General features: G+C 40.5%; 1 protein-coding gene across 4 annotated transcripts in view; it reads right to left on the reverse strand.

Annotated features, from left to right (window-relative positions):
• LOC115223900 (ubiquitin-conjugating enzyme E2 H) overlaps positions 1 to 27883 on the reverse strand; it is a 138338-nt gene that overhangs the window by 23974 nt on the left and 86481 nt on the right. For all 4 annotated transcript variants that reach the window (XM_029794623.2, XM_036512869.1, XM_036512870.1 and 1 more), the window contains exon 3: positions 21004 to 21080. In XM_029794623.2, the coding sequence (XP_029650483.1) occupies positions 21004 to 21080 (77 nt within the window). The remainder of the gene's footprint in view (positions 1 to 21003; positions 21081 to 27883) is intronic.

The following is a 27883-nucleotide window of genomic DNA, read 5'->3' on the forward strand; positions in this document are numbered from 1 at the left end:
TGTGTGTGTGTGTGCGTGCACACGTGTATGTGTGTATCATGAGGTGATAGGTGAATTCTGACATCAGGAACATTCTTTGAGGCCGCCACATATAATTAGACAAGGCCAAGAGGGCAATTAATGGAATTTATCTGCCAAAATTGTGATACAAATGAATTCGGTTTTTGGAAACTTGACAACATTTTAAACAAATACAAATTAAATATTTTCTAAATGTCTGAGATGAATTGTAATTAATAGATTAATAGGATTATAAGTAGGGTTTATGTGGAGACATGTGGCTTAGTGGTGAGGGCCTTGGCCTGAGATTCTAAGGGTGTGAGCTTGATACCCGGGGGTGTATTGCAGTCCTTGAGCAAAAGATTTTGCATTGCTCCAATCTACCCCACTAGCAAAAATCAGTTGTACCTGTAATTCAAAAGGGTCCAGCCTTGTCACATTCTGTGTCACACTGAATCTCCCAGAGAACTGCATTAGGCACACGTGTGTCTGTGGAGTACTCAACCACTTGCATGTTAATTAAATGAGCTGGCTATTCTGTTGATCAGATCAATTGGAATCCTTGTTGTCATGACCAATGGAGTGCCAGTTTAAGGTTTATTAGAGACAGAGAGAGAGAAAGAGAGAGAGAGAGACAATGACAGGGAGAGAGAAAGAGAGACAATGACAGGGAGAGAGAGAGAGAGAGACAATGACAGGGAGAGAGAGAGAGAGCGAGACAGTGACACATAAACAGTTATACATAAATGTACAGAATCCAGAAAGAGAACCTCTGCATGGTTCTTCAATACACTGAAAATAGCAGCCAATTCTCCAAATCCCACTTTACCAGAAAAAAAGGAGACGTAGCCAGTATAATGGAGTCTTGAAGATGAGATCACCAGAGATTGATTGGACTCTCTTGATCGTAGGCCTGCTCAATCAGGACTGACCTTGACTAAAAGACACACACACACACATACATTAGTCATACTCCAACCAAAATGTCAATCATCAATTGCAGTCAGCAGGCACTGATTCGAGTGATGGACGGTAAGGAAGCGCTGCAGCTGATAGTAGTCGAGGTAGACTTGGAACAGGAACAAAGGATGGAGACAGAGTTAGTCAGAACTATTAATTTCAATCAATTCAATGGCCGAGTAGATATGCTTATTAGACAACCGATTCAAAGCTTGTTGGGTTCAAATCCACTTCAAGTGCTTCCACTGTTTATTTGGGCCATGCATCTGATTCAACATTTTACCAGCTCTCAGCTGTTAAGAACAGATGCCAGACATTTGGAGGAAATATTATCTATAATGGGCTTACATCCTACCCAAGTTTGTCATCTATTTCATTAAATTCAAAATAATTCCTCAAAGACTTTAAAAAAAAAAAAGACTCCGCCGGTTACGACGACGAGGGTCCCAGCTGATACAATCAACGGAACAGCTTGCTCGTGAAATTAACGTGCAAATGGCTGAGCATTCCACAGACACGTGTACCCTTAACGTAGTTCTCGGGGATAATCAGCGTGACACAGAGAGTGACAAGGCTGACCCTTTGGAATACAAGTACAACTCATTTTTGCCAGCTGAGTGGACTGGAGCAACGTGAAATAAAGTGTCTTGCTCAAGGACACAACGCGTCGCTGGGAATCGAACTCACAACCTTACGATCATGAGCCGAATGCCCTAACCACTAAGCCACGCGCCCTCAAAGACTTTAGAGATATATTAGTTCCACATTTTGGCAGAAGGTCAGCAAGTTAAGTGCTTTTTTTGCCAACGCTGAAAGGATGACAGGCAAAGTCGACCTTGGTGGATTTTGAACTCAGAATGTAATAACAAAATGCTGTTGAGTATTTTGCCCCACCTGCTAATGATTCCACCAGCTCATTGCCTTATTTTAGAGACAGATCGCTTACTTTAGAGGCAGACTGCTTTATCCATTTGCCAATAATCTTTCACCCTTTTACTTGTTTCAGTCACTGGACTGCAGCCATGCTGGGGCACAACCTTGATACAGAGAGAGAGAGACAGACAGACAGTGACAGGGAGAGAGAGAGAGAGAGAGAGAGAGAGAGAGAGACAGAGACAGAGAGACAGTGACATAGGGACGAACACTACAATCGAAACAAACCAACACCAGTAGTCAAGTGTTGCAGTGGAGGAAGGACAAACACACACAACAGGCTTCAACAAAGTTACTGTTTACAAAATTCACCCACAAAGCATTGGTCAGCCTGGGGTTATAGAAAACACTTGCCCAAGCAGCTGTGCAGCAGGACTGAACTCAAGACCACAAGGTTGCAAAGCAAGCTTCTTACCCTCACACCCATGCCCTGTGCCTAAAAAAAATCTCCTTTTTAAAAAGTTAAATTGAGAAAAGAAGGGACAGCGCCCATAAACTGTGCAAGTCCTTCTAGACTAGAGATATTAATAAAGCTGATAGCAACCACCCAGAATATCTATTTGTGAGCCGATGTCTACGGGAAAAACACAGGCAGAAGGGTACATTCTGAGTGACCTTCACTTTAACTATACACCCAATGAGCGATAATTAAAGTGGGTGGCATGTTTAGGCTCAACACCTACATGCAAACTCCTGCAAGCAAAATCCACCACGACCACCTCCTAAGAGCTAAAGCGAATCCTGACCATATTAGAGATATGAAACTAGTTAACAGGCTTCAGACTGGCAATCGATTCCTTCAGCCTTCAACGACTGTTTTTATGGGGACGGACGGACACACACACACACGTTTGTGTAGTGCAATGGTTTCCCTTCCCATTCTACACACATACAATATAAACCTATGTTTCTCAACCATGGTCCATGTGACCCTGATGGAAGGGTCCAGAGGCAAAAAATGGTTGGAACCCCTGATGTAGATTTACAATTAAAGGCATTCCTACCATGGCCATCTTCTGATGTTACGGGTCTCTGGGACTCCATTATCTAATCTATCCTTCCATTTGTATTTTTCTTTTGTTCGAGAGGAAGATTTTAACTGCTATTTCTAGTATGTTGAGTGACTGCCTAGAGCAGTGATTCCCAACCTTTCTATTCATGTCCAGGCCAGATCTAAAACCTGGATGTTTTTTAGGGGGTTGTACCAAGAAGAAAAAAAAAAAAAAGTAAAAAAAAAATCAAAAGAAAATTTATATTTCTAGAGGGAAGATCCTCGGTGGAGGTCCCGATTAGATTTTGTTGCTAAAATTTATTTGCAATAAATTAGTTATACTTCTACAATTACACAAAAGAAGGGCATGGCTGTGTGGTTAGGGAGCTTGCTTCCTAGCTACATGGTTTCGGGTTCAGTCCCACTGCGTGGCACTTTGGGTAGGTGTCTTTCACTATAGCCCCGAGCCGACCGAAGCTTTGTGATTGAATTCGGTAGGTGGAAGTTACTGCCGTGTGTGTATATGTGCGTGTAGGTGCTTGTGCCTCTCCCAAAGAGAGAGAGGGAAATAGGGTTGTTTTTAAAAGATCGAATGGCTGTGTGGGTCCGTTTGAGTAATGTAGGGATCAAAGGAGTCCCAGAGGTAAGAAATGGTTGAGAAACTCTTGTGGGGACCTCCCCACCTCATAAAAAAAATTACAGGCATTTATACAGACTGAAAGTTTATAAATCATAACACAGAAAAAACCCCAGCAATTATAAAGATCTTCAATCTGAAAAAGAAAGAGGATCGTGGCTGTGTGGTAAGTAGCTTGCAAACCAACCACATGGTCCCGGGTTCAGTCCCACTGCGTGGCATCTTGGGCAAGTGTCTTCTGCTATAGCCCCGGGCCAACCAATACCTTGTGAGTGGATTTGGTAGACGGAAACTGAAAGAAGCCTGTCGTATATATGTATATATATATATATATGTATGTGTGTGTACTTGTGTGTCTGTGTTTGTCCCCCTAGCATTGGCAACCGATGCTGGTGTGTTTACGTCCCCGTCACTTAGCGGTTCGGCAAAAGAGACCGATAGAATAAAGTACTGGGCTTACAAAGAATAAGTCCCGGGGTCGATTTGCTCTCGACTAAAAGCGGTGCTCCAGCATGGCCGCAGTCGAATGAGTGAAACAAGTAAAAGAGAAAAGAGAGAAATATATCTGGACAAAGACGTATTGTGTCCTGTCTGTCTACCTCTCTCACTCACACAAATATAATATACACACATATATACACAGCAACAAAACCAGCAGAGAGAGAGGCGGGGCAGTAAAAGTCTACCTAACCATATAAGCAAAAAAGCAAAAACCAGTACCAACTGTTTGTGGTACTATGTGTGAATGAGAGAGAGGTAGACAGACAGGACAAACAATACATCTTTATCCAAATAAAAGAAAACTATGGGACCTCTTCATGGCCGTTCTTCTCACTAGAAACAACAGCAACTCTAATTTCCCATTTTAAAAAGGGAAGGGTGTCAATTACGAGAGGGGCATTTCGAGTCCGGTTAAATGGATTCGTTCTCTCTCTCTCTCTCTCCCAGACACCCAAATATATTTTGCAAGTCACTGCTGATGTTGCTAATGCGATTCAATAGAAGGTGTTAGGCGAGATATTGCCTGTCTGTGCGTCGCACCCTCCCCGAGATTGCAAGAGTCTATAATTAATTATATCAAAAGATTATATTCGATAATACACACACACACACCATGCCAGAAGGGATGCCCGTGACTGGAACGCTTTTTATGATAGATCTACTAAACCAGGAATGACCTGAGACGAAGCAACATTGATAAAAACATCAAACATGCAGTCTAAGCCAACGTCTAACCAATTAGAAATAACAACCATATCTCTCTCAAATCACGCTACTTCTTAGATATTTTTAAAAAGTGCACGTTGTATGTATATATATATATATATATATACCAAGTAATTAAGGGTTTAGCAACGATTTGCCTCACCACACACCGAATTTAGAAGTAGCAGTCAAAGAGTGGTGAGGCAAATCGTTGCTAAACCCTTAATTACTTAGTATTACTTAAGCCTTCCTTGAATGGGGCTTTTACATGCCGAAATCTACTTGGTGAAATTAATGATTATTCCAAATTAATTAATTTCACCCTATATTATCATATATATATATATATATATATATATATATATAGCGGTACTCCAGTGTGGCCGAAGATTAATGACTGAAACAAGTAAAAGATAAAAAGACTTCGAATCAGAAGATTGTGAGTTCGTGTCTCAACGTTGTCGAATAATCTATTCAAAGCGGTGCTCCAGCATGGCTGCTGCAGTCAAATGACTGAAACAAGAACACACACATAAATACATACACCAGTATACACACACATCATCATCATTATAGAAGGTGGCAAGCTGGAAGAAAGAATCGTTAGTACACCGGACGAAATGCTTAGCGGCATTTCGTCCGTCTTTACGTCCCGAGTTCAAATTCCGCTGAGGTCGACTTTGCCTTTTATCCTTTCGGGGAGTCGATAAAGTAAATACCAGTTACGCACTGGGGTCGACGTAACTGAAAAGTCCACTCCCCCAAAATCCTAGGCTTTGTGCTTATATTAGAAAGGTTTTATTATTATTGGCTAAATTTCGATATGAGTACCACAACTTAAGAAGAGTGGTCCCGGTGCGCGCACTCGCGCTAGCTAGTCGTGACTAGTCGATCCTACGACTACCTAGCAAAGTAAATAAAATACAAAATAAATAAAAAAAATTTAAAAACAAATAAAACACAAAGTAAATAATTTTTTTAAACAAACTAATTAAAGCACAAAAAACACAAAGTAAGGATCGACTAGTCACGACTAGCTATCGCGGCTGTGCGAGTGCGCGCACCGGGACCACTCTTCTTAAGTAGTATCAACGGAAGGCCGAGCGGTTCGTGTTTCGGCGCTGTAATCCTTTGCTGAAAAACTCATGTTTTTGGTTCTATTATACACACATGTGCGTACGCAATGTCTGTCTAGGGAAAGAAAAAGGCAGGATGGCCACGGCCGCAACGCCTTAGATAAACAACTGCGTGAGCGAGTGAGAGGAGGTCAGAGGTGAGGCGAGGCAATAAACATAAACAATAAAAAGACTGAAATTGCCTCACAAATAACGAGAGTACGTAAGAGAAGGGAGAGAACTCTCATTTGACTCTTTAGTGACATCAGATAAGTTTGCTATTGAAAGCAGTTTGTGGACAAAGGAAAGTGGGAAAAAAAACCAATTTTTGTTTTTATACTTTTACCGTTTCCTGATTTTTATTTATTTATGTATTTTTTTAAATATTTTTCTACAAAATTATCAACATCATCATCATCATCAACAACAACAACATCTGGAGGCTTGTCTTTTTTTTTTTTGCACGCGATTGCGTGTACATATAGTGTGTGTGTGTGTGTGCGTGTCTACATAGAAACAGCAGCAAACTGCAACTACGACATGCAAGCATTCGTTGCATCTCCAGTCACCCCTCTCTCTCCCTTTCTTGTTCTGGTTGACTTTTAATAATGATTTCTCCCTTTTTATCAATTTATTCATATAATATCAATATACATTTAATTACATACCACGGTATATAATAATAATAATAATAATAATTAATTCTTTTTATTTTTATATTTTTGATAATTAATGATGATGATGATGATGATAAGGGTATGCAATGTGTCAATATATTTTGCCTACAAATTATTATTGTTTGCATTGAGCGATTGATTATTTTTTAATTTTTACATAAGGAGAATTGGGTCATAACAACCATCGAATAACAATCATTTGAAATAATTTTAGGTCATTCTTTGCATTTTTTAAGGGACCAAGAAAAAACCTGGATCGATTTAATCAAACACACATTCATTTCCTTGTGTATTTTTCTTGTGATGACAAAAACAACAGAATGGTGAATGAAAAAACAAGTTGCTATGGGGCATTTTTAGTTACGGCCCTTTTACATTCTCGGTTCAAATTCCGAGAGGTCCTTTTTTTTTTTTTAACCTTCAGTCCTTCCAGGGGAGATAAAATATAATAAATATTTTTACTAGTCAAGTAAATGAACAAAAGGATTTAGGGGGCTATGTGGTTAAAGAAGTTCGTGTCTAAACCATGATGAAGCTTGAGGTTCAATTCGTGTGTGTGCAGCAGTGGATATCTTGGGTAAAAACATTGCTAGTGGAATTTGCAAGAGGGGAAACTGTATGGAAGCTTGCCTGTGTGTGTGTGTGGGGGGGTGTATGTTGTGTACTAAGATAATGGAAGCACTCCGTTGGTTACGACGACGAGGGTTCCGGTTGATCCGAATCAACAGAACAGCCTGCTCGTGAAATTAACGTGTAAGTGGTTGAGCACTCCACAGACACGTGTACCCTTAACGTAGTTCCCTTTGAAATGCAGATACAACAGAAACAGGAAGTAAGAGTGAGAGAAAGTTGTGGTGAAAGAGTACAGCAGGGATCACCACCATCCCCTGCCGGAGCCTTGTGGAGCTTTAGGTGTTTTCGCTCAATAAACACTCACAACGCCCAGTCTGGGAATCAAAACCACGATCCTATGACCGCGAGTCCGCTGCCCTAACCACTGGGCCATTGCGCCTCCACGTACTGAGATAAGTGTGCATAAGTATGTACGAAAGTGTGTAAAATTGTGTAGAGAGGTATAAGTGTGTGTATATATCTGTATGCGTGTGAGTGTGTGTAGCTATTTCAGAATACACAAAAACCACCTTATATTCCTCACTGTCCAGTGCAGCTTTGACCTGGTCATTGACACAATTCCACAGTAACTCACAGTTAGTGGTCAATCGACAAAAATATATATACACACCTCTCCTTCCAACCTAACTACTTTTCTCTCTATTCCCTCTCCCCCCACTGCCACTGGTTATGCAATGCAATTCTGTTGTTCATGTTTATTTTCCATCTCACAAAATATTAGTTTCGAATTTTGGCACAATGCCAGCAATTTTAGAGGAGGAGTAAGTCAATTTTACATCAATCCCAAGCTTCAATTGGTGCTTATTTTATCAACCCCCACCGAAAGGATGAAAGGCAAAGTTGACCTCAGTGGAATTTGAACTCAGAACGTAAAGACTGACAAAATGCCACTAAGCATTTCTTAATGGCATTATCGAAGTAACGATTCCGCCAGCTTGCAGCAGCTTATCTCACAAAAAATATTGATAAAACAAATGTGTAAGTACCAGTAAATAAAATACATTGTACCAAACAAACACACACACACCAACAAAGGGAAATGTTGTGGTCAGGCAGGAGCAAACTGCAACTCACGGGACCTTCTGAATGGCATACCTTTAAGCCCACCTAATGATGAGCCATCTCTCACGTGGCCTGTTTCTTGAAAATGGTTACCCATGCCTACTCTAAGACAGCAGTTCTCAACTGTGGGTCCAAGAGCAGCATGTGACCCTCAAGCAATCTTCTGGCAGCCCCCGAAGATCTTCCCTCTAGAAATATAAATTTTATTTTGACTTTTTTTCCTTTTTTTTTTTCTTGGTACAACCCCCCAAAAAACATCCAGGTTTTAGATCTGGCCTGGATATGAATAGAAAGGTTGGGAATCACTGCTCTAGGCAGTCACTCAACATACTAGAAATAGCAGTTAAATCTTCCTCTCGAACAAAAGAAAAATACAAATGGAAGGATAGATTAGATAATGGAGTCCCAGATACCCGTAACATCAGAAGATGGCCATGGTAGGAATGCCTTTAATTGTAAATCTACATCAAGGGTTCTCAACCATTTTTTGCCTCTGGACCCCTTTGATTTCTATTTTACTTTTGTGGACCCCCACCTCCCCATTAGGAACTGTATTAAAATTGTTAAAATATTTCATGTAATGTAGATGTATAACCGATTTTATTAAACAAACTTTACTGGTCTGAAGCACAATTTTTTCATGGCTCCTGAAAAATTACTGTGACCCCACAGAAAATCTTGTATGGACCCTGGTTGAGAACTGGCCTACATGACCAGTGTTGACCCATGTCTAAATAACATCACACATTCATCATCATCATCATCGTTTAACGTCCGCTTTCCATGCTAGCATGGGTTGGACAGTTCAACTGGGGTCTGGGAAGCCAGAAGGCTGCACCAGGCCCAGTCTGATCTGGCAGTGTTTCTACAGCTGGATGCCCTTCCTAACACCAACCACTCTGTGAGTGTAGTGGGTACTTTTTACGTGCCAGACGAGGCTGGCAAACAGCCACGATCAGATGGTGCTTTTTACGTGCCACCGGCACGGAAGCCAGTCAGGGCGGCACTGGCTACAGCCACGTTCAGATGGTTCTCTTGCGTGCCACCGGCACTGGTATCAAAGCTACAAATTCCACTGATGTTGTTAGATTACGATTCTGATTTGGATTTTCACTTGCCTCAACAGGTCTTCACAAGTGGAGTTTTGTGTCCCAAGAAGGAAAGGAACATTGATTAATGATAATGATTAATGGTTGAGCCAGATAGAGAAGACTTTTCCACCACCACCACACCCTTGTTTAAATCTGGCTTTGTACCTTATCAAAAGTCAATCAAGAAATTTTAGATAATCTTAATTATCTTTATTAATATAGAATTGTTTGTGCAGCAGACAAAATGCTTAGCTGCACTTTTTCCAACTTCTAATGTCCTGAGTTCAAATTCTGCTGAGGTCACCTTTACTTTTCATTCTTTCAGGGTCAATAAAATATGTACTAGTTGAACACTGGGATTGATGTAATCAACTGGGCCCCTTGTCTGAAACTGCTGGCCTTGTGCCAAAATTTGAAACTTATCACTATCATTATTTTACAGCCTGAGTTCAAATTCTGCCGAGGTCGACTTTGCTTTTCATCCTTTAGGGGTCAATAAATTAAGTACCAGTTGTGCACTGGGGTTGATGTAATCAACTAGTCCCCTCCTACAAAATTTCAGGCTTTGTGCATTTAGTAGAAATTATTATTATTATTATTAAGGTGATGAACTGACAGAATTAGTTAACACATCAGATAAAATGCATGGTGATATGTCTGTCTTTACATTCTAGGTTCAAATTCCACTGAGGTCGACTGTGCCTTCCATCCTTTGGGGGCGGTCAATGAAATAAATACCAGTTGTACACTGGGGTCAATGTAATCAACTTATTCCATCCCTTAAAATTTCAGCTCTTGTGCCATTAGCAGAAATTATTATTATTATCATTATCATTATTATTATTATTATCATCATCATCAAGGTGGTGAACTAACAAAATTAGCATATCAGACAAGATGCATGGTGGAACTTCACCTGTTTCTACATTCTGAGTTCAAATGCCACTGGCTTGAGCTTTGCTCTTCATCCTTTTAGGGTCAATAGAATAAGTACCAGCTGAGCACTGGGGGTCAGTATAATTACAGGCCTTATGCCAAATATTAGAAAGAATCATTATTAGTGAGTGGCTGCGTGGTAAGTAATTTGCTTACCAAGCACATGGTTCTGGGTTCAGTCTCACTGCGTGGCACCTTGGGCAGGTGTCTTCTACTATAGCCTCAGGCCGACCAAAGCCTTGAGAGTGGATTTAGTAGGCGGAGACTGAAAGAAGCCTGTCGCGCATATATATATGTGTGTGTGTGTGTGTGTGTCTGTGTTTGTTCCCACACCATTGCTCGACAACCGATGTTGGTGTGTTTACATCCCCCATAACTTAGCAGTTCAGCATAAGAGACCAATAGAATAAGTACTAGGCTGACGAAGAATAAGTCTTCGAGTTGATTTGCTCAATTAAAGGCAGTGCTCCAGCATGGCCACAGTCAAAATGACTGCATTGTTTGAGTTTTAATCTTGCCAATATTGACAAAAGGATTGAGAGAATAATTAGAGAAGTAGCAGTAATATAATTGGGTTGACAGCGTAAATAAGCAAGTGGCAGTAATACAACTGGGTCGAGAGGCTAAAATGGGACATATCCTCATAATTAGGCTGAAAATGAGTACCAGTCATATAAGTGGGTCAAGAGCTGAATTCAATTACCTACAACACTCACCCCCCTCTCTCATCCCACTTTATGCCAGGGGCTGTGTAGCCCCCAGCGAAACGAACGAACTTTTGCTTTTTATAATTCGCTCTCTTCTTTCTTCTGTCGCTCCACTTTTACACTCATCCATCCATCCATCGATGCCAATCACATGACAATGCCAATGTCTTACTTTTGGTTTTAAGAATTCAGGAAGGTTTCTACATTCACACACCTCTGTCTATCCAATTACATTACACACCTATCAACTACTACTAACTGCTACAACTACTTTCATACCTAACATATCTTTATACAACAGAACAAAGGAACTGTTACAATTTCACCTCCGCCATCACCACCATCACCGCTACCACACACTAACAATAACCAAGTCAACAAAGAGGCCTCTTACACAGTAGCTTGACCTCTTAGAAATAGCAACCAAATATACCTTGAATCACACCTCAATTTCGAAAATAAGAACAGATGTACGAGATAATGAGTGTTTGTATATAAGAGAAATTTGGCTGCTATTTCTCGTAGGTCAAAGCCTTCATTAAGGCTTATTTGTTGGTTCAGGCTCTGAGTGGAGTACAAGGTAAAACTCTCACCGAGTGAAGTACAAGGTAAAGCTCTCACTGAGTGGAGTATGAGGTAAAACTCTCACCGAGTGGAGTACAAGGTAAAGCTCTCACTGAGTGGAGTATGAGGTAAAGCTCACTGAGTGGAGTATGAGGCAAAGCTCACACTGAGTGGAGTATGAGGTAAAGCTCTCACCAAGTGGAGTATGAGGTAAAGCTCTCACCAAGTGGAGTACAAGGTAAAGCTCACACTGAGTGGAGTACAAGGTAAAGCTCTCACTGAGTGGAGTATGAGGTAAAACTCTCACCGAGTGGAGTACAAGGTAAAGCTCTCACTGAGTGGAGTATGAGGTAAAGCTCACTGAGTGGAGTATGAGGCAAAGCTCACACTGAGTGGAATATGAGGTAAAGCTCTCACCAAGTGGAGTATGAGGTAAAGCTCTCACCAAGTGGAGTACAAGGTAAAGCTCATACTGAGTGGAGTATGAGGTAAAGCTCTCACTGAGTGGAGTATGAGGTAAAGCTCTCACCAAGTCGAATACGAAGTAAAGCTCTCACAAAGTGGAGTATGAGGTAAAGCTCTCACCAAGTGGAATACAAAGTAAAGCTCTCACTGAGTAGAGTGAGGTAAAGCTCTCACTGAGTGGAGTATGAGGTAAAGCTCTCACTGAGTAGAGCATGAGGTAAAGCTCTCATTGAATGGAGTATGAGGTAAAGCTCTCACTGAGTGGAGTATGAGGTAAAGCTCTAACTGAGTGGAGTACGAGGTAAAGCTCTCACTGAGTATGAGGTAAAGCTCTCATTGAGTAGAGTATGAGGTAAAGCTCTCACTGAGTGGAGTATGAGGTTAAGCTCTCACTGAGTAGAGTACGAGGTAAAGCCTCACTGAGTGGAGTATGAGGTTAAGCTCTCACTGAGTAGAGTATGAGGTAAAGCCTCACTGAGTGGAGTATGAGGTAAAGCTCTCACTGAGTGGAGTATGAGGTAAAGCTCTCATTGAGTAGAGTATGAGGTATTACTTTTCAAACTAACGGCAATAGAAATTTGTTTTTAAAGAAAATTAGACATCATTTAATGTTAAAATATCCTAGCCTCCTTTGAACTCCATGCACACACACACAGATATACACACACACAGATATACACACACACACACTGCTTTTACATAATTCAGTTAAAATATACCCAGTAACAGGAATTTGTTTACATCCACTGAAGAATACACACACACACACACACACACACAGAATAAGTCACTTTATAGATACATACATAATTAACCAAGTTCCCCCCACCCCCACCTGCACACAACACAGGTCAGTCTACATATAAACACCCACACACACACACATACAGACTATACACATCGTGTATGAGTAACTTTATACACACACACACAAAAGTATTAGTCAGCTTATTTACACACACACACACACACGCAGGGCATGAGTCAGTTAACACACACACACACACATACACCAGTTTACTAGGCACATTAAAGCAAACTGTTTTTTTCCTCTACTTTTAAATCGATTCATTATAAACAAGCAGACAGATTGTACACCACACCACTATCATCATCATCATCATGGCTGGTCTAACAGCTCAAGTTCAACGAGTGCATTTCCATCCAACACGTTTCACTCTTACTGCTTGCTTTCTTTCTGTCTTTCTTTCCTCCTCCTCCCCCCACCACCTCTTCCTTCCCCCCCCCCCGTCAAACAATAGTTTCTAAGGTCCGGTTGTCCCTCCGGTTGGTCCCTCGGTGACATCACTTCACACACCACAAACACTCACATATCCACCCATACCACAACCGTTACCAATGATGGTAAGTCTTATTACCAAGACTACCATCCATTGTTGTCATCCAGGCCAATCTTAATCACTAAGACCATCAAAGCCACTACCAAGACCACCACCACCAGCATCCAAAGGAGTCTTTTAAGAGCCAGTGCTTAGGACAGTTTTCATGGTGTTAAGCAAATCAGGGTTACTGGGTTGGTTATGAGAATCACTGCCAACACCAAGGTACATTTTTATCTACCTACCTACCAATCCATCCATTTCTCAATATACCTATTCATTCTTCTACCTACCTGTCTGTCTCTATACATCTCTTTTACTCTTTTACTTGTTTCAGTCATTTGACTGCGGCCATGCTGGAGCACCGCCTTTAGTCGAGCAAATCGACCCCGGGACTTATTCTTTGTAAGCCCAGTACTTTTTCTATCGGTCTCTTTTGCCGAACTGCTAAGTGACGGGGACGTAAACACACCAGCATCGGTTGTCAAGCAATGCTAGGGGGACAAACACACACACACACACACACATACATATATACATATATATATATATATATATATATATATACACATACATATATACGACAGGCTTCTTTCAGTTTCCGTCTACCAAATCCACTCACAAGGCTTTGGTTGGCCTGAGGCTATAGCAGAAGACACTTGCCCAAGATGCCACGCAGTGGGACTGAACCTGGAACCATGTGGTTGGTTAGCAAGCTACTTACCACACAGCTACTCCTGCGCCTATATCTGTTCATTCTTCTATTTATATATCTATTCCTTCTATCTATCTATCCATTCATCCATATATCCATCCATCTTATCTATTTTTTGGTCTAACAACCTATTTTTTCTCTACCCATCCACCTGTTTCTCTCTCTCTCTCTCTATCTATAACTATATTTCAATCTCTTTACCTGTCCATCTAATCTATCTTTCAGTTTCCCTACCTGCCTACTTCTCCCTCAATCTATCCCTCTGGCTATCTATCCACCCACCCATCTATCCATCCATCCACCCACCAACTGTCTATCCAACCACCTTTTCTTTTACTTTTGTTTCAGCCATTGACCCGTTCTATTGGTTTCTTTGGCTGAGCAGAATGGGAAGCAAAGCGCTCACTGACAGGAGTACCAATACCAGCACCCTGCTGGTTACGACGACCAGGGTTCCAGTTGATCTGATCAACAGAACAGCCTTACTCGTGGAATTAACATGCAAGTGGCTGAGTACTCCACAGACGTGTACTCTTAACGTAGTTCTCGGAGATTCAGTGTGATACAGAATGTAACAAGATTGACCCTTTGAATTACTGGTACTATGCACTCTTGCTAGCTAAGCGGACAGGAGCAACTTGAAATAAAGTGTCTTGCTCAAAGACAACACGCCACCAGGAATTGAACTCATGACCTTACAACCTTGAACGAGAAACCTGAACTACTAAGCCACATAGACGTGTACCCTTAACATGGTTCTCAGAGAGATTCAGAGTGACACAGAATGTGACAAGGTGGACCCTTTGAAATACAAGTACAACTCATTTTTGCCAGCTGAGTGGACTGGAGCAATGTGAAATAATGTGTCACTGGGAATTGAACTCAGAACCTGAAGATTGTGAGCTGAATACCCTAACCACTATGCTACACACTTTTTGCTACTGAGGAGTAAAAAGTAAAGAAAGCTCACATCTGTGATGGTGGTGGTGGTGGTAGAGATGGTGTTCTTTCTTTGTGAGTCTCCTTCCTAATTAAGCGTCGATTGTGCAAACTTATGATCAAAGAGACACCATATATTACATAATATAGCCCTGGGCTATATTAACCTCTCATCAGGCATTACATAATCATCATTATCCAATACTCCTCTTTTCCTTGGAACAGAGAGTGATTTGGGGGGGGACAGATCTGGCTGCTATTTTTAGCAAGATGAGCACCCACGTAGAGATTCCATTCATTCATTGATCAGCAAAATAAATAAACAGTCCAGAGTGGTAACCAAGATGTCACAAAACTGACCAACGCCAGACTGGACTGTGGAAAGCAAAGACAGCCATTTAGACGTTCATTAACTCTACTCAATTAACAGGTAATTACAACAGAGATCTCTAATCAGATTCTGAAGAATTTTCATACCCAAATGTTGTAGTTTTAGGTCTTAATGGAAATTGCATTAAGATTCTTTGCATTGAGCACAAGGTCACAAATTTGTAAGACGGGAGGAGGCATGGTCAATTTGCACAGGCCATTAGCACCAGTCAATGACTGGTACAGATTTTATTGACCTCTAGAGAGATGACAGATCAAAGTCAAATTCAATAACACAAAAGAATGAAATTGAATATTTACTCTCTCTTTTTACTCTTTTACTTGTTTCAGTCATTTGACTGCAGCCATGCTGGAGCACCGCCTTTAGTCGAGCAAATCGACCCCGGGACTTATTCTTTGTAAGCCCAGTACTTTTTCTATCGGTCTCTTTTGCCGAACCGCTAAGTGACGGGGACGTAAACACACCAGCATCAGTTGTCAAGCGATGTTGGAGGGACAAACACAGACACACAAACACACACACATATATATATACGACGGGCCTCTTTCAGTTTCCGTCTACCAAATCCACTCACAAGGCATTGATCGGCCCAGGGCTATAGCAGAAGACACTTGCCCAAGATGCCACGCAGTGGGACTGAACCCGGAACCAAGCTACTTACCATACAGCCACTCCAATATTTACTCCAATATTCTACAATTTCTGCTGCTCACCTTAGAAATTAGGATTATTGAATTTCTTGGTGCTTACAACAAAACGGTGAAAACGAATACTGATTTTCAAAACGAAAAATATCTATCACTTTACAATAATATTAAACGAGACAAATTTCTCATTTGTATAACTGCAACCATAATTACTCTCTCACTGACTCCCTCTCCTTCTCTGGCCCCATATTTGTGTGTGTGTTGTGTGTGTATCATTTGTTGAAGTATTTTAGGCAAACAGTTCAACTCCAGGACTTATTTTGAAGCCCAGTAATTATTCTAGTTCAACTCCAGGACTTATTTTGAAGCCCGGTAATTATTCTATCAGTCTCTTTGCTGAACCGCTAAGTTACAGGGATGTAAACACACCAACACCAGTTGCCAAGCGATTATGGGAATAAATACACACATGCATAGATACATGCATGAGTGTGTATATATATATATATACATACATACATGCTGGGATTGTTTTAGTTTCTGTCTACCAAATCCACTGAAAAGGTTTTGGTCGGCCCAATGCCAAAGCAGAAGACACTTGCCCAAGGTGACACACAATGGGACTGAACCCAGAACCATGTGGTTGGGAAGCAAGCTTCTTACCATACAGCCATACACACACAGAAAGTGAGAGAGTGTTCCTTTACTCATTGCCAGCCACCAAGCCTAGTGTGCACTCATCCTGTACCGCTTATGTTAACTCTCTCTCTCTCTCATATATATATATATACATATATATATATATATATATATACATATACATATATATATATAAAATCTAAAGCATGGCTGGGGGAACTAACCAACCAACCAACATTTACACCAGCTAATACTACACAGCTAATATCGCTATAGCCTCTCCAGCTTGTGCATCTCCACCAGCTCAATCCTTCCTCGGACGTCGTCAACTTCCCTCTCCCACTATCTTGTCCCCCACCTCTTACACTCTTGTACATCCCCATTCTCTCCATCCACCACTTCTCCTGTTACCTGAGGTGCCACCTGGACACTGCATCACCACTGTCTATCTCCTTGGATATACCTCTAATTCATTCTCGCACTCTCTCTCTCTCTCCTAAATGTGAGTAGCCATGTAGCGCCTCTGCATGAACCTGCTCTGACCCAACCTCTTCCCTCATGCCTTAGCTCTCATCCAGCATGCAGAAGCAACATCCTCCGCCCCTGGGTTTGCTGACTTACAAGCCACAGGGTGACCTTAATAGTGCCAGTGGCACAAAAACATAATAAAAGCACCCACTACACACTCAGAGTGGTTGGCATTAGGAAGGGCATCCAGCTGTAGAAACCATGCCACAACAGACAATGCAGGCCTTTGATTCATCAGATCCTTGTCAAACTGCCCAACCCATGCCAGCATGGAACATAGTGATGTGTGTGTGTGAGAGAGAGAGAGAGAGAGAGAGAGAGAGAGTCAGTCTGTCTTTGCGATTTCTTTTGAGAAGTGCAAATGTTAAATACAAACTACCAGCAGGGGTGGTGGTGTCATTTCTCCTGTCAACAAATTGCCTTCTCACTTTGTGCCTTCAAAGGCATTTAAAATAAGAGGTCCCTTAGTTGGAAAATAAGGGCTAGAAACAGGAAAGACATCCAGTTTTAAAACGAAGTCTCGATAATATATATTTCTTTACTACCCACAAGGGGCTAAACACAGAGGAGACAAACAAGGACAGACAAAGGGATTAAGTCGATTACATCGACCCCCAGTGCGTAACTGGTACTTTATTTATCGACCCCGAAAGGATGAAAGGCAAAGTCGACCTCGGCAGAATTTGAACTCAGAACGTAACGACAGACGAAATACGGCTACGCATTTCGCCCGGCGTGCTAACGTTTCTGCCAGCTCGCCACCTTAGTCCAATGAGGAGACAAACAAGGACAGACAAAGGGATTAAGTCGATTACATCGACCCCAGTGCGTAACTGGTACTTTATTTATCGACCCCGAAAGGATGAAAGGCAAAGTCGACCTCGGCGGAATTTGAACTCAGAACGTAACGACAGACGAAATACCACTTAGCATTTCACCCGGCGCGCTAACGTTTCCGCCAGCTCGCCACCTTTATAGTCTCGATAATATATCTGTCTAATCCATGCCAGCATGGGAAAACAGACATAAACAAACAAACACTGGACGTAATCTCTTAGCAAACCGTTGTCGCTGTTAATTACTATGCTGTTTCTTCCAGTTGTGTTCAAACAGCACACATCTGCCCATCGCTAATTCTCATCACTTTATCTCTCCTGTTCAGCTTTGTCCAGCTGCTGTCATGTCTGGCAGAGAGCGTTGTAGAGTTTACGAAGAAAATGTTTTAAATTCTGCAGACAGCTTATTCAGATTTTATAGGAAAACAAATTTGGATTAAATATCATCATCATAAGTGATGATGATGTTTGCCTTCCATGCTGGCATGGGATGGATGGTCTGGCAGGATCTGACAGCTCTAAAGACAGTGTCATATCCAGTGTCAGCTTTGGCATGGTTTCTATGGCTAGGTGCCACCAACCACTTCACAGAGTATGGTAGGTTCTTTTTATGTGGCACCAGCACCAATGAAGTCACCAAGTAACTTGCAAGACAAGACTCCTAGAAATAATAACACTCCCTGATTTAAGCATGATGCCAGCCATATTCTGGGTACTTTTATCATAGCACCAGCACTAGTGAGGTTACCATGACAGCCTGCATTACTTAGCCTTCACCTGATTAGTTGAAGGGAAAGGCAAAGAGCAAAAGAAAAATGAGAGAGAAAAATAACGTAATACGAAGAGGGAGAGTGCTGTGTATTGAGTCCATAAAATTGTGCGTAAAGTATATAAAATGTATATATATATGAAGTGCATCAGGTAACCATCGTATTCCAATTTCTTACACTTTTAAATGATTAGCAGATGAACAATTATCTTTCCATACAAATACAACACAGGCTATGATTTCAGGGTTTTGGGACAAAGTTTTCAGAAATAACCCAATAAGTTTACCATTAATTCCGTGAAATGTTCATGGGTCCTGCTAGTATATATTAACGTGGCACTCCGTCAGTTACGACGACGAGGGTTCCAGATGATCTGATCAATGGAACAGCCTGCTCATGAAATTAATGTGCAAGTGGCTGAGTACTCCACAGACACGTGTACCCTTAACGTAGTTCTTGGGGAGATTCAGTGTGACACGGAGTGTGACGAGGCTGGCCCCTTTGAAATACAGGTAGAACAGAAACAGGAAGAAAGAGTGAGGGGAAGTCGTGGTGAAGGAGTACAGTAGGGTTCGCCACCACCCCCTGCTGGAGTCTCATGGAGTTTTAGATGTTTTCACTCAATAAACACTCAACGCCTGGTCTGGGAATTGAAACCGCAATCCCACAACTGTGAGTCCGCTGCCCTAACCACTGGGCCATTGTGCTTCCATGTTAGTATATATTTTGATACTATTTCAAGTCTATATTTACATGATTCGGTGCAGACACACTTTTGTCATTGGGAAAGTAAACAAAAATAAACAGAAGACGTTTGTGCACACATTAACTAGCTACTAAAAACTAGAGGGAGTATTGGTTGGTAGTTTTCTTGTTTGGTGGTCATGGCAATGGTAGGTGGTAGATAAGAACAAAGCTAGTGTTTTTTCCTCTTTTGACTAAAAGCCTTGACTTTTTCTTTTTCAAGCACCACTTGAAGAGAAATGTGAGGGTGGAGCGTGAAGTGTTGTCCACAAGAAAATTAGCTGAAACGTGGGTGACCATGGCTGAAAGACGGAAGAGAGAGAGGGGGGGGTGAAACTTGAGAATAAAACAAGAGAGAAATTGGTTAGAATAACAATAAAGATGCTATCTTTGGAGTGTGGTTTTGGCAATGATGAAACGGTCAACATTTTGTGAAGTTGGCGTCATCATCCCCCACCATTTAGCATCCACTTTTCCATGCTTGCAGGAGTCTGACAGAATTAGTTGAGGCAGATTTTCTACAGCCAGGTGCCTTTCCTGTCACCAACTCTCACCAGCTTCCAAAGAGTAAAAGGGAAAGACCCCCCTACCCCCTTTGGTCATGAATGACCATGGAATTACACCTAGAAAGTTACCCTCTGAGGCACAAGTCCAGGCAAGGTTGTTTATGGAGGACCAGCAGTCACCCATGCATACCAGCCTCCCCTCTCTGCACCACTATATGTACATAGGGTAAAGGGTAAAGACCCCCTTCAGTCATGAATGACCATGGGATTGCACCTAGAAAGTTGCCCTCTGAGGCACAAGTCCAGGCAAGGTTGTTTATGGAGGACCAGCAGTCACCCATGCATACCAGCCTCCCCTCTCTGCACCACTATATGTACATAGGGTAAAGGGTAAAGACCCCCTTCAGTCATGAATGACCATGGGATTGCACATAGAAAGTTGCCCTCTGAGGCACAAGTCCAGGCAAGGTTGTTTTATGTTTAATCTGACGAACCTCATCCGACGACAGGCACCCATGCCAACCCCCTTTGCTTGCGAAGACATGTTGGGGCAAGTGAAATCGAAATTGAACCAATTCTATGACTGGCACCCAGCAGATGCCAGGACCCCTGGACTGGTGGTACGTAAAAAGCACTATCCGAATCGTGGCCGATGCCAGCGCCGCCTTGACTGGCTTCCGTGCCGGTGGCACATAAATTGCACCAATCCGACCGTGGCCGTTGCCAGCCTCGTCTGGCACCTGTGCGGGTGGCACGTAAAAAGCACCCACTACACTCACAGAGTGGTTAGCGTTAGGAAGGGCATCCAGCTGTAGAAACATTGCCAGATAAGACTAGAGCCTGGTGCAGCCTTCTGGTTTCCCAGATCCCCGGTCGAACCGTCCAACCCATGCTAGCATGGAGAACAGACATTAAACGATGATGATGATGTGTATCAAGAAATGAAAAGAGAAGAGAACCATCATACTCACTGCCAGTTGGCCCATAAAATTTGACTATAAATTCATTCAGTCCACCGAGGATAGTCACTTCATGTTTGCTCTCGATACTGAGGAATTGTGTTAAGGTATTTAACAGACATGGCAGAGAATGTCATTCAAATTTAAACACTGAATACCAATAAATAAAACAAAAATTTAAATGATAATGATATCAAATTTAAATGACAAAAAAATTGAGAATGATGAATTTAAATGAAAGAAATTGAGAATGAATGAATTTAAATGAAAGAAAAAAAGAATGATATCAAATTTAAATGATAGAAGAAAAAAATTGAAAATGATATCAATTTTTTTTTTTGGTTGTTGGGACTTCAGTGAAAATTAATCATTTTGTTCCCATATTTCTCTTCAAATACATTGCCTTTGTTTCAATTAATTTTGAAAAATATTGAAGAATTTAGTAAAATAAGTCTGTCATTATTAAGCTGGTGTTTGGATAATAAATTAACATGACATTTTGATGGAAAGTTTTAATTTAATCATTAACCCTTTTGTTGCCATATTTCCGCTGACATTCACTGCCTTTCTTTCAATTGATTTTGAAAAATAATGAAGAATTTACTAAAACGTAGAATTTTGTCAAATAACTGTCACTATAAAGCTGATGTTTGGGTCATGAATAAACATGAAATTTTGATGGAAGGTCTTAATTTAGATCACTTTGGTGGAAGCACTCCGTCGGTTACGACGACGAGGGTTCCGGTTGATCTGATCAACGGAACAGCCTGCTCGTGAAATTAACGTGCAAGTGGCTGAGCACTCCACAGACACGTGCACCCTTAACGTAGTTCTCGGGGATATTCAGCGTGACAGAGAGAGTGACAAGGCCGGCCCTTTGAAATACAGGTACAACAGAAACAGGAAGTAAGAGTGAGAGAAAGTTATGGTGATAGAGTACAGCAGGGATCACCACCATCCCCTGCCGGAGCCTCGTGGAGCTTTTATGTGTTTTCGCTCAATAAACACTCACAATGCCCGGTCTGGGAATCGAAACCGTGATCCTACGACCGCGAGTCCGCTGCCCTAACCACTGGGCCATTGCGCCTCCACTTTAGATCACTTTAACCCTTTTGTTACCATATTCTGTTGAAATACATTGGTTTTGTTTCAATTCATTTTGAAAATAATGAAGAATTTACAAAAATAACTGTCGTTATTAATCTGGTGTTTGGAACATAACAGGAAATTTTGATGGTAGGTTTTAATTTGGTTCACATTAAAACAGGAAATTTCTATCACAAAACCAGTGGGTGTCACAGATGGGTTGGTAAGAAGAGGGTTTTATCATAGCACCAGCACTAGTGAGGTTACCATGACAGCCTGCATTACTTAGCCTTCACCTGATTAGTTGAAGGGAAAGGCAAAGAGCAAAAGAAAAACGAGAGAGAAAAATAAGGTAATGTGAAGTTTATCATAAAGCAAGTCAGCTGAATAGAGGATATTTTTGCCTCTTTCACATACCATTTCCTTTCACTTCTCTTCATCTTCTATACCAACCTCTCTTCTCTACACCCACCCAATCCAAACACTAAATCCACAGTCTTCTCATTATACTATAACACTTTCATTTTTACAGATTTCTATCAGTGGTCTTTAACCATCTCTTGCCATTGGACCCCTTTGATTCCAATTTTACTCCACTGGACCCTCATAGACATTTGATATTTTAAAAAATCCTATTTTCATGATTAAATATTATTAAGAATTTTATACAGAGGTGTGTGTGCAAAAGTAGATATACATTTATGAAAAAAAAAAACCATGTACAATACTCATTTATTTTTATCAAAAGAATTAAGTTCACTTCATTTTTGATATTTTCCGTGTCCTATTCTTTTTCTTTTATTCTTTTACTTGTTTCAGTCGTTTGACTGCAGTCAAGCTGGAGCACCACATTTAGTTGAGCAAATCGACCCCATGACTTATTCTTTGTAAGCCTAGTACTTATTCTATCAGTCTCTTGTTGCTGAACCGTTAAGTTACAGGGGGCGTAAACACACCAGCATTGGTTGTCAAGCGATGTTGGGGGGACAAACACAGACATACAAACATATATATATATACACACATATATATATATACGACTGGCTTCTTTCAGTTTCCATCTACCAAATCCACTCACAAGGCTGTGGTCGGCCTGAGGCGATAATAGAAGACACTTGTTCAACGCGCCACACAGTGGGACTGAACCTGGAACCATATGGTTGGTTAGCAAGCTACTCACCACACAGCCATTCCTGCGCCTAATAATACTTTTATCGCAACATAATTTTTTTAATAAAAAGAAACAAGTATTGTACAGGTTTTCTTTTTTTCATAACTGTATACCTACTTTTGCACCCCTCTATACACAAAATAGTTAAAATGCTTTGTGTATTGTAGAAGTATAGCTGATTTATTACACATAGACTTCAACAACAAAATCTTATCTGGACCTCTAAAGGTCACATGGACCCAGGTTGAAAACCCCTGATCTACACCAACAAATCCTGGCTATCCTACATCCTTGACACACTTCTCTATACTAAGGACCCCTTCTCTATCTTATACCCACGCACCATCCCTCAGCATGAACTCTGTTCACAACACTGCTTCTCTCTCTACATGCTACACCCTGCCCTCTCCACAGTCCATTCCAGTCAATGAAACAGTCACAAATTTTGCTGTGCTCCCACAACAGCACACAGTTACCGTTTGCTTTGTCTGTTCTTTACAGCTGTCCAACCACTTTCTTTCTTTTTCACTCTACTCTTATCCCAATGATGGACTAGTGCCTAAAATGTTTAGAATCTCTCCATGTCCCTCATCCGCTGTATTTTTTCATATTGTTCATTGTTATCATTATATATAAACTAGCTGACCCTGTGCTGTCAAAAATGAGGGCTAATTGTAGTATTTTATACATAAAAAGGGTACAGAAAGGTGAATAAAAATCAAACAGTGCTTCAACTCTGTGCGTGTGCGTGCATATGTATACATTTATATATTTCTTTATTACCCACAAGGGGGACAAACAAGGACAGACAAAGGGATTAAGTCGATTATATCGACCCCAGTGCGTAACTGGTACTTAATTTATCAATCTAGAAAGGATGAAAGGCAAAGTCGACCTTGGCGGAATTTGAACTCAGAACATAAAGACAGACGAAATACGGCTAGGCATTTCGCCCGGAGTGTAACGTCTCTGCCAGCTCGCCGCCTTCAATATGTATACATTTATATGTATGAGTAGCACGCTCTGTAGCGAACACGGTTTTCAATACCTTCCCACAGTCCACTTCCTTCCTGTATGAAAATGCATGTGTGTCTGTAATTCTATTTTCTGTCTTTGTACACTCACTCAAATATATTTTACATACACACACATTCACATTCCTCCCTTTTACACACACACACCTCAATCGAAGGAGAGGGGCTTTCTCCGTCCGGGTTGTGGATCTGTGGAATAATCTGCCAGACGAGATAGTGAAGATGCCGACGACTGCTCAGTTCAAGGTCTCCCTTGACCAGAAATGGCCTGAACTCTTTACATGAACACCACCCTGTACTTAACTCCATGTCCCCCGACATGGCCTTGCTTTTTGAGCCAAGAAATGAACTAACTAACTACACTCACACAGAGTTGAAGTGCTGTTTGATTTTTGTTTCACGGTTGACTTTCCACCATTTCACTTCCATCGGTGGATCATCCCTTCCTTTCTCATTCATGTGTTGTGATGGAGAAATACACAAGAGTATTATTATAGAAGATACACGATGCTCTCTTTGCCACTTCCTCTCTCTTATTGCTATTACTTTCTCTCCTCCCCCTCTCACTCATGGCTGTTACTCTCACTACTTCTCCTTCACTGAATTACTATTTCTCTCCTCTTCCCTCACCCCTACTGCAGGATTTTGGACAATATATTCTTTTATTCTTACTTGTTTCAGTCATTTGACTGTGGCCATGCTGGAGCACCACCTTAAAGGGTGTTAGTCGAAGAAATTGACCCCAGGATTTATTCTTTGTAAGCTTAGTACTTATTCTATCAGTCTCTTTTGCTGAACTGCCAAGTTACATGGACATAAACATACCAGCATCAGTTATCAAGCGATGGCGGGGACACACACACACACACACACACACAAATACATACAACAGGCTTCTTCCAGTTTCCATCTACCAAATCCACTCACAAGGCTTTGGTCGGCCCATACATTATATACACACACATACTATATATAGACACACACACACATATATATACATTACAGGCACACACACATATACATTATAGACACATACACACACACACACACACATATATATACATTACAGGCACACATACATATACATTATAGACACATACACATACATATATATATATACATTATCAACACACAGACACACAAATCTATCCTGATTATATATGTATATACATATGCACACACATGCTTATGGCTTCTGCTACTATTAATAATTTGTCTTTATTGAGGAAGATTAGCATGTGAAGAAAAGAAAAAAATATATTTTATATCAAGAGAAAGAAAAAAAAAAATCGAAAGATTTTAAGTGAAATGAAAAAATAACGAAAACCATTTTCTTTTTTGTAACTTTTTTTGAGAAGGAATCATCGATAGTTTGTGATGTTAGCGAGCAGATTAGAGTTGAAACAGCATTAAGTTGGAAGCTCTTGCAGTGCGCCTATCCTTTCTCGATATCTAGATTTAGAACCAGAAGATGGGGGAACTGGGGGAGGGGGGGAGGAATGAGAGAGGAGATAAAAGAGCGAGATGGAGAAAAGGGAAACAAAGTGTGTGATTGAGAGAGAAAAGGGAGAGATAGAGAGAGTGAGTGAGTGAGTGAGAAAGGGGATAAGAGAAAGTTGGAGGAAGGGAGGGATGGGACAAGATGATGATGATGATGATGGTAGGAAGCTGAAGGTTCATTCATTCAGAGATGTAAAATAAATGCATCGTTGCAATTAGTGATAAGAGAAGCCAGAGGAATTAGGGTTCCTCACAACAGGATGGATTCCAAAGACAAACAGGAGGAAGTGAATGGGGAAGCATTTGTTGACAGAATCACAGACAAGTTGGATAGAGAGAGAGAGAGTGTGTGTGTGTGTGTGTGTGTTTGTTTGTTTAATTCCAGTTGTGACTATCTTGTCTTCATACGGGGGATCTGATGAAGTACTAACATGTTCTTCCTCTTTTTTTTTTTTTTTTTCCCTTTTTTTTCAAGGCTGAGGAGTTTGATTTGGGGGAATTTTGGCACCTATTTCTTCTTAGATGAGGAATTAGTGGGCAAGTGCTAATACGGTAGAGTAAATTCAGCAGAAAATATGGTAACAACAGGGTTGTTACCATATCTAAATGAAAACCTTCTATCGGAATTATTTCCTGTTAATTTATGTCCCAAACACCAGAGATGAGAGTTATCAGACTAAATTCTTCATTATTTTAAAAATTAATTGAAACAAAGGTGGTGTAATTCAGCAGAAATATGGTAACAAAAGGGTTGAAGTGATATGAATGAAAACCTTCAATCAGAATTTTCTGCTCTGTTCCAAACACCAGAGATGACAGAGTTATTGGACTAAATTCTTCATTGTTTTCAAAATAAATTAAAACGAAGGCAGAGTATTTCAGCAGAAACATGGTAACAAAAGGACTTAAAATGGTGTGTGTGATTTAAGGGAGGTTGTATATGAAAAGGTATCAGCTGATGGATATATAAGAGAGATGACTGTAATGCTAAGGACAGGTAACAGCAAGGAGAGACAACTGATGGGTATTTACCTTTTCTATTAATAGACTCTCACCTGAGACTCTCTCTCTCTGGTTCTAAGGTAGATACTCACTCTTTAAAGTGAGCTAAATTAAAATGTTCTTGTGTCAAAATGTTGTGCTAATTCATGTTCCAGACAACCAAAGTTATTTCAAATTCTTCAATATTTTCAAATTTAATTGAAAGAAAAGCCAAGTATTTCAACAGAAATATGGTAACAAAAGGGTTAAAGTAATTTAAAAAAAAACTTCCATCAAAATTTTATGTTAATTTATTTCCAAACACCAGATTAATAACGACAAAGTTACTTTACTAAATTCTTCCTTATTTTCAAATTTAATTGCTGTGTATTTCAGCAGAAATATGGTAACAAAAGGGTTAAAGTGATCTTAATGAAAACCGTCCATCAAAATTTTGTTATTTCCAAACACCAGATTAATAACGACAAATTTATTTTACTAAATTCTTCCTTATTTTCAAATTTAATTGCTGTGTATTTCAGCAGAAATATGGTAACAAAAGGGTTAAAGTGATCTTAATGAAAATCTTCCATCAAAATTTTATGCTAATTTTTGTTCCAGACAACCAAAGTTATTTCAATAAATTCCTCATTATTTTCAAAATTAATTGGAACGAAGGCAGTGTATTTCAACAGAAATATGGTAACAAAAGGGTTTTAACTATTTCTTTTTCCTATAAGTTTTTAGAAGCTCCATGAGAGAGCCACATGAAACAACACGAATGCAGCTGAAAGTACGCTGCCAACATAAGAAGAGTTCTTCAGTCTGGAGAAACTGAGAGATAGCATGTGATGCTTTGTGTTATTTAGAAGAATCTGCTCTTTAGACCATCTTTGGTTTCTTGTGCTTGAAGAGAAAGAGAAGGAATATTCTTTCGACAAGCGTCATTCATAATGGTGATAAACTTCTTCCCCATTCTATAGTTGTGTGTATATGTGTGTGCATGCCTATTACAAAAGCTATGTTAGTTTGTAAGTATGTATGCATATATGAACAGTGTGTAGGTGACTATATATATATATATATACATATATATATATATATACACACACACACATAT

Source organism: Octopus sinensis, linkage group LG24 (genome assembly GCF_006345805.1).
Source record: "Octopus sinensis linkage group LG24, ASM634580v1, whole genome shotgun sequence".
In the NCBI taxonomy this organism is placed as follows: domain Eukaryota; kingdom Metazoa; phylum Mollusca; class Cephalopoda; order Octopoda; family Octopodidae; genus Octopus; species Octopus sinensis.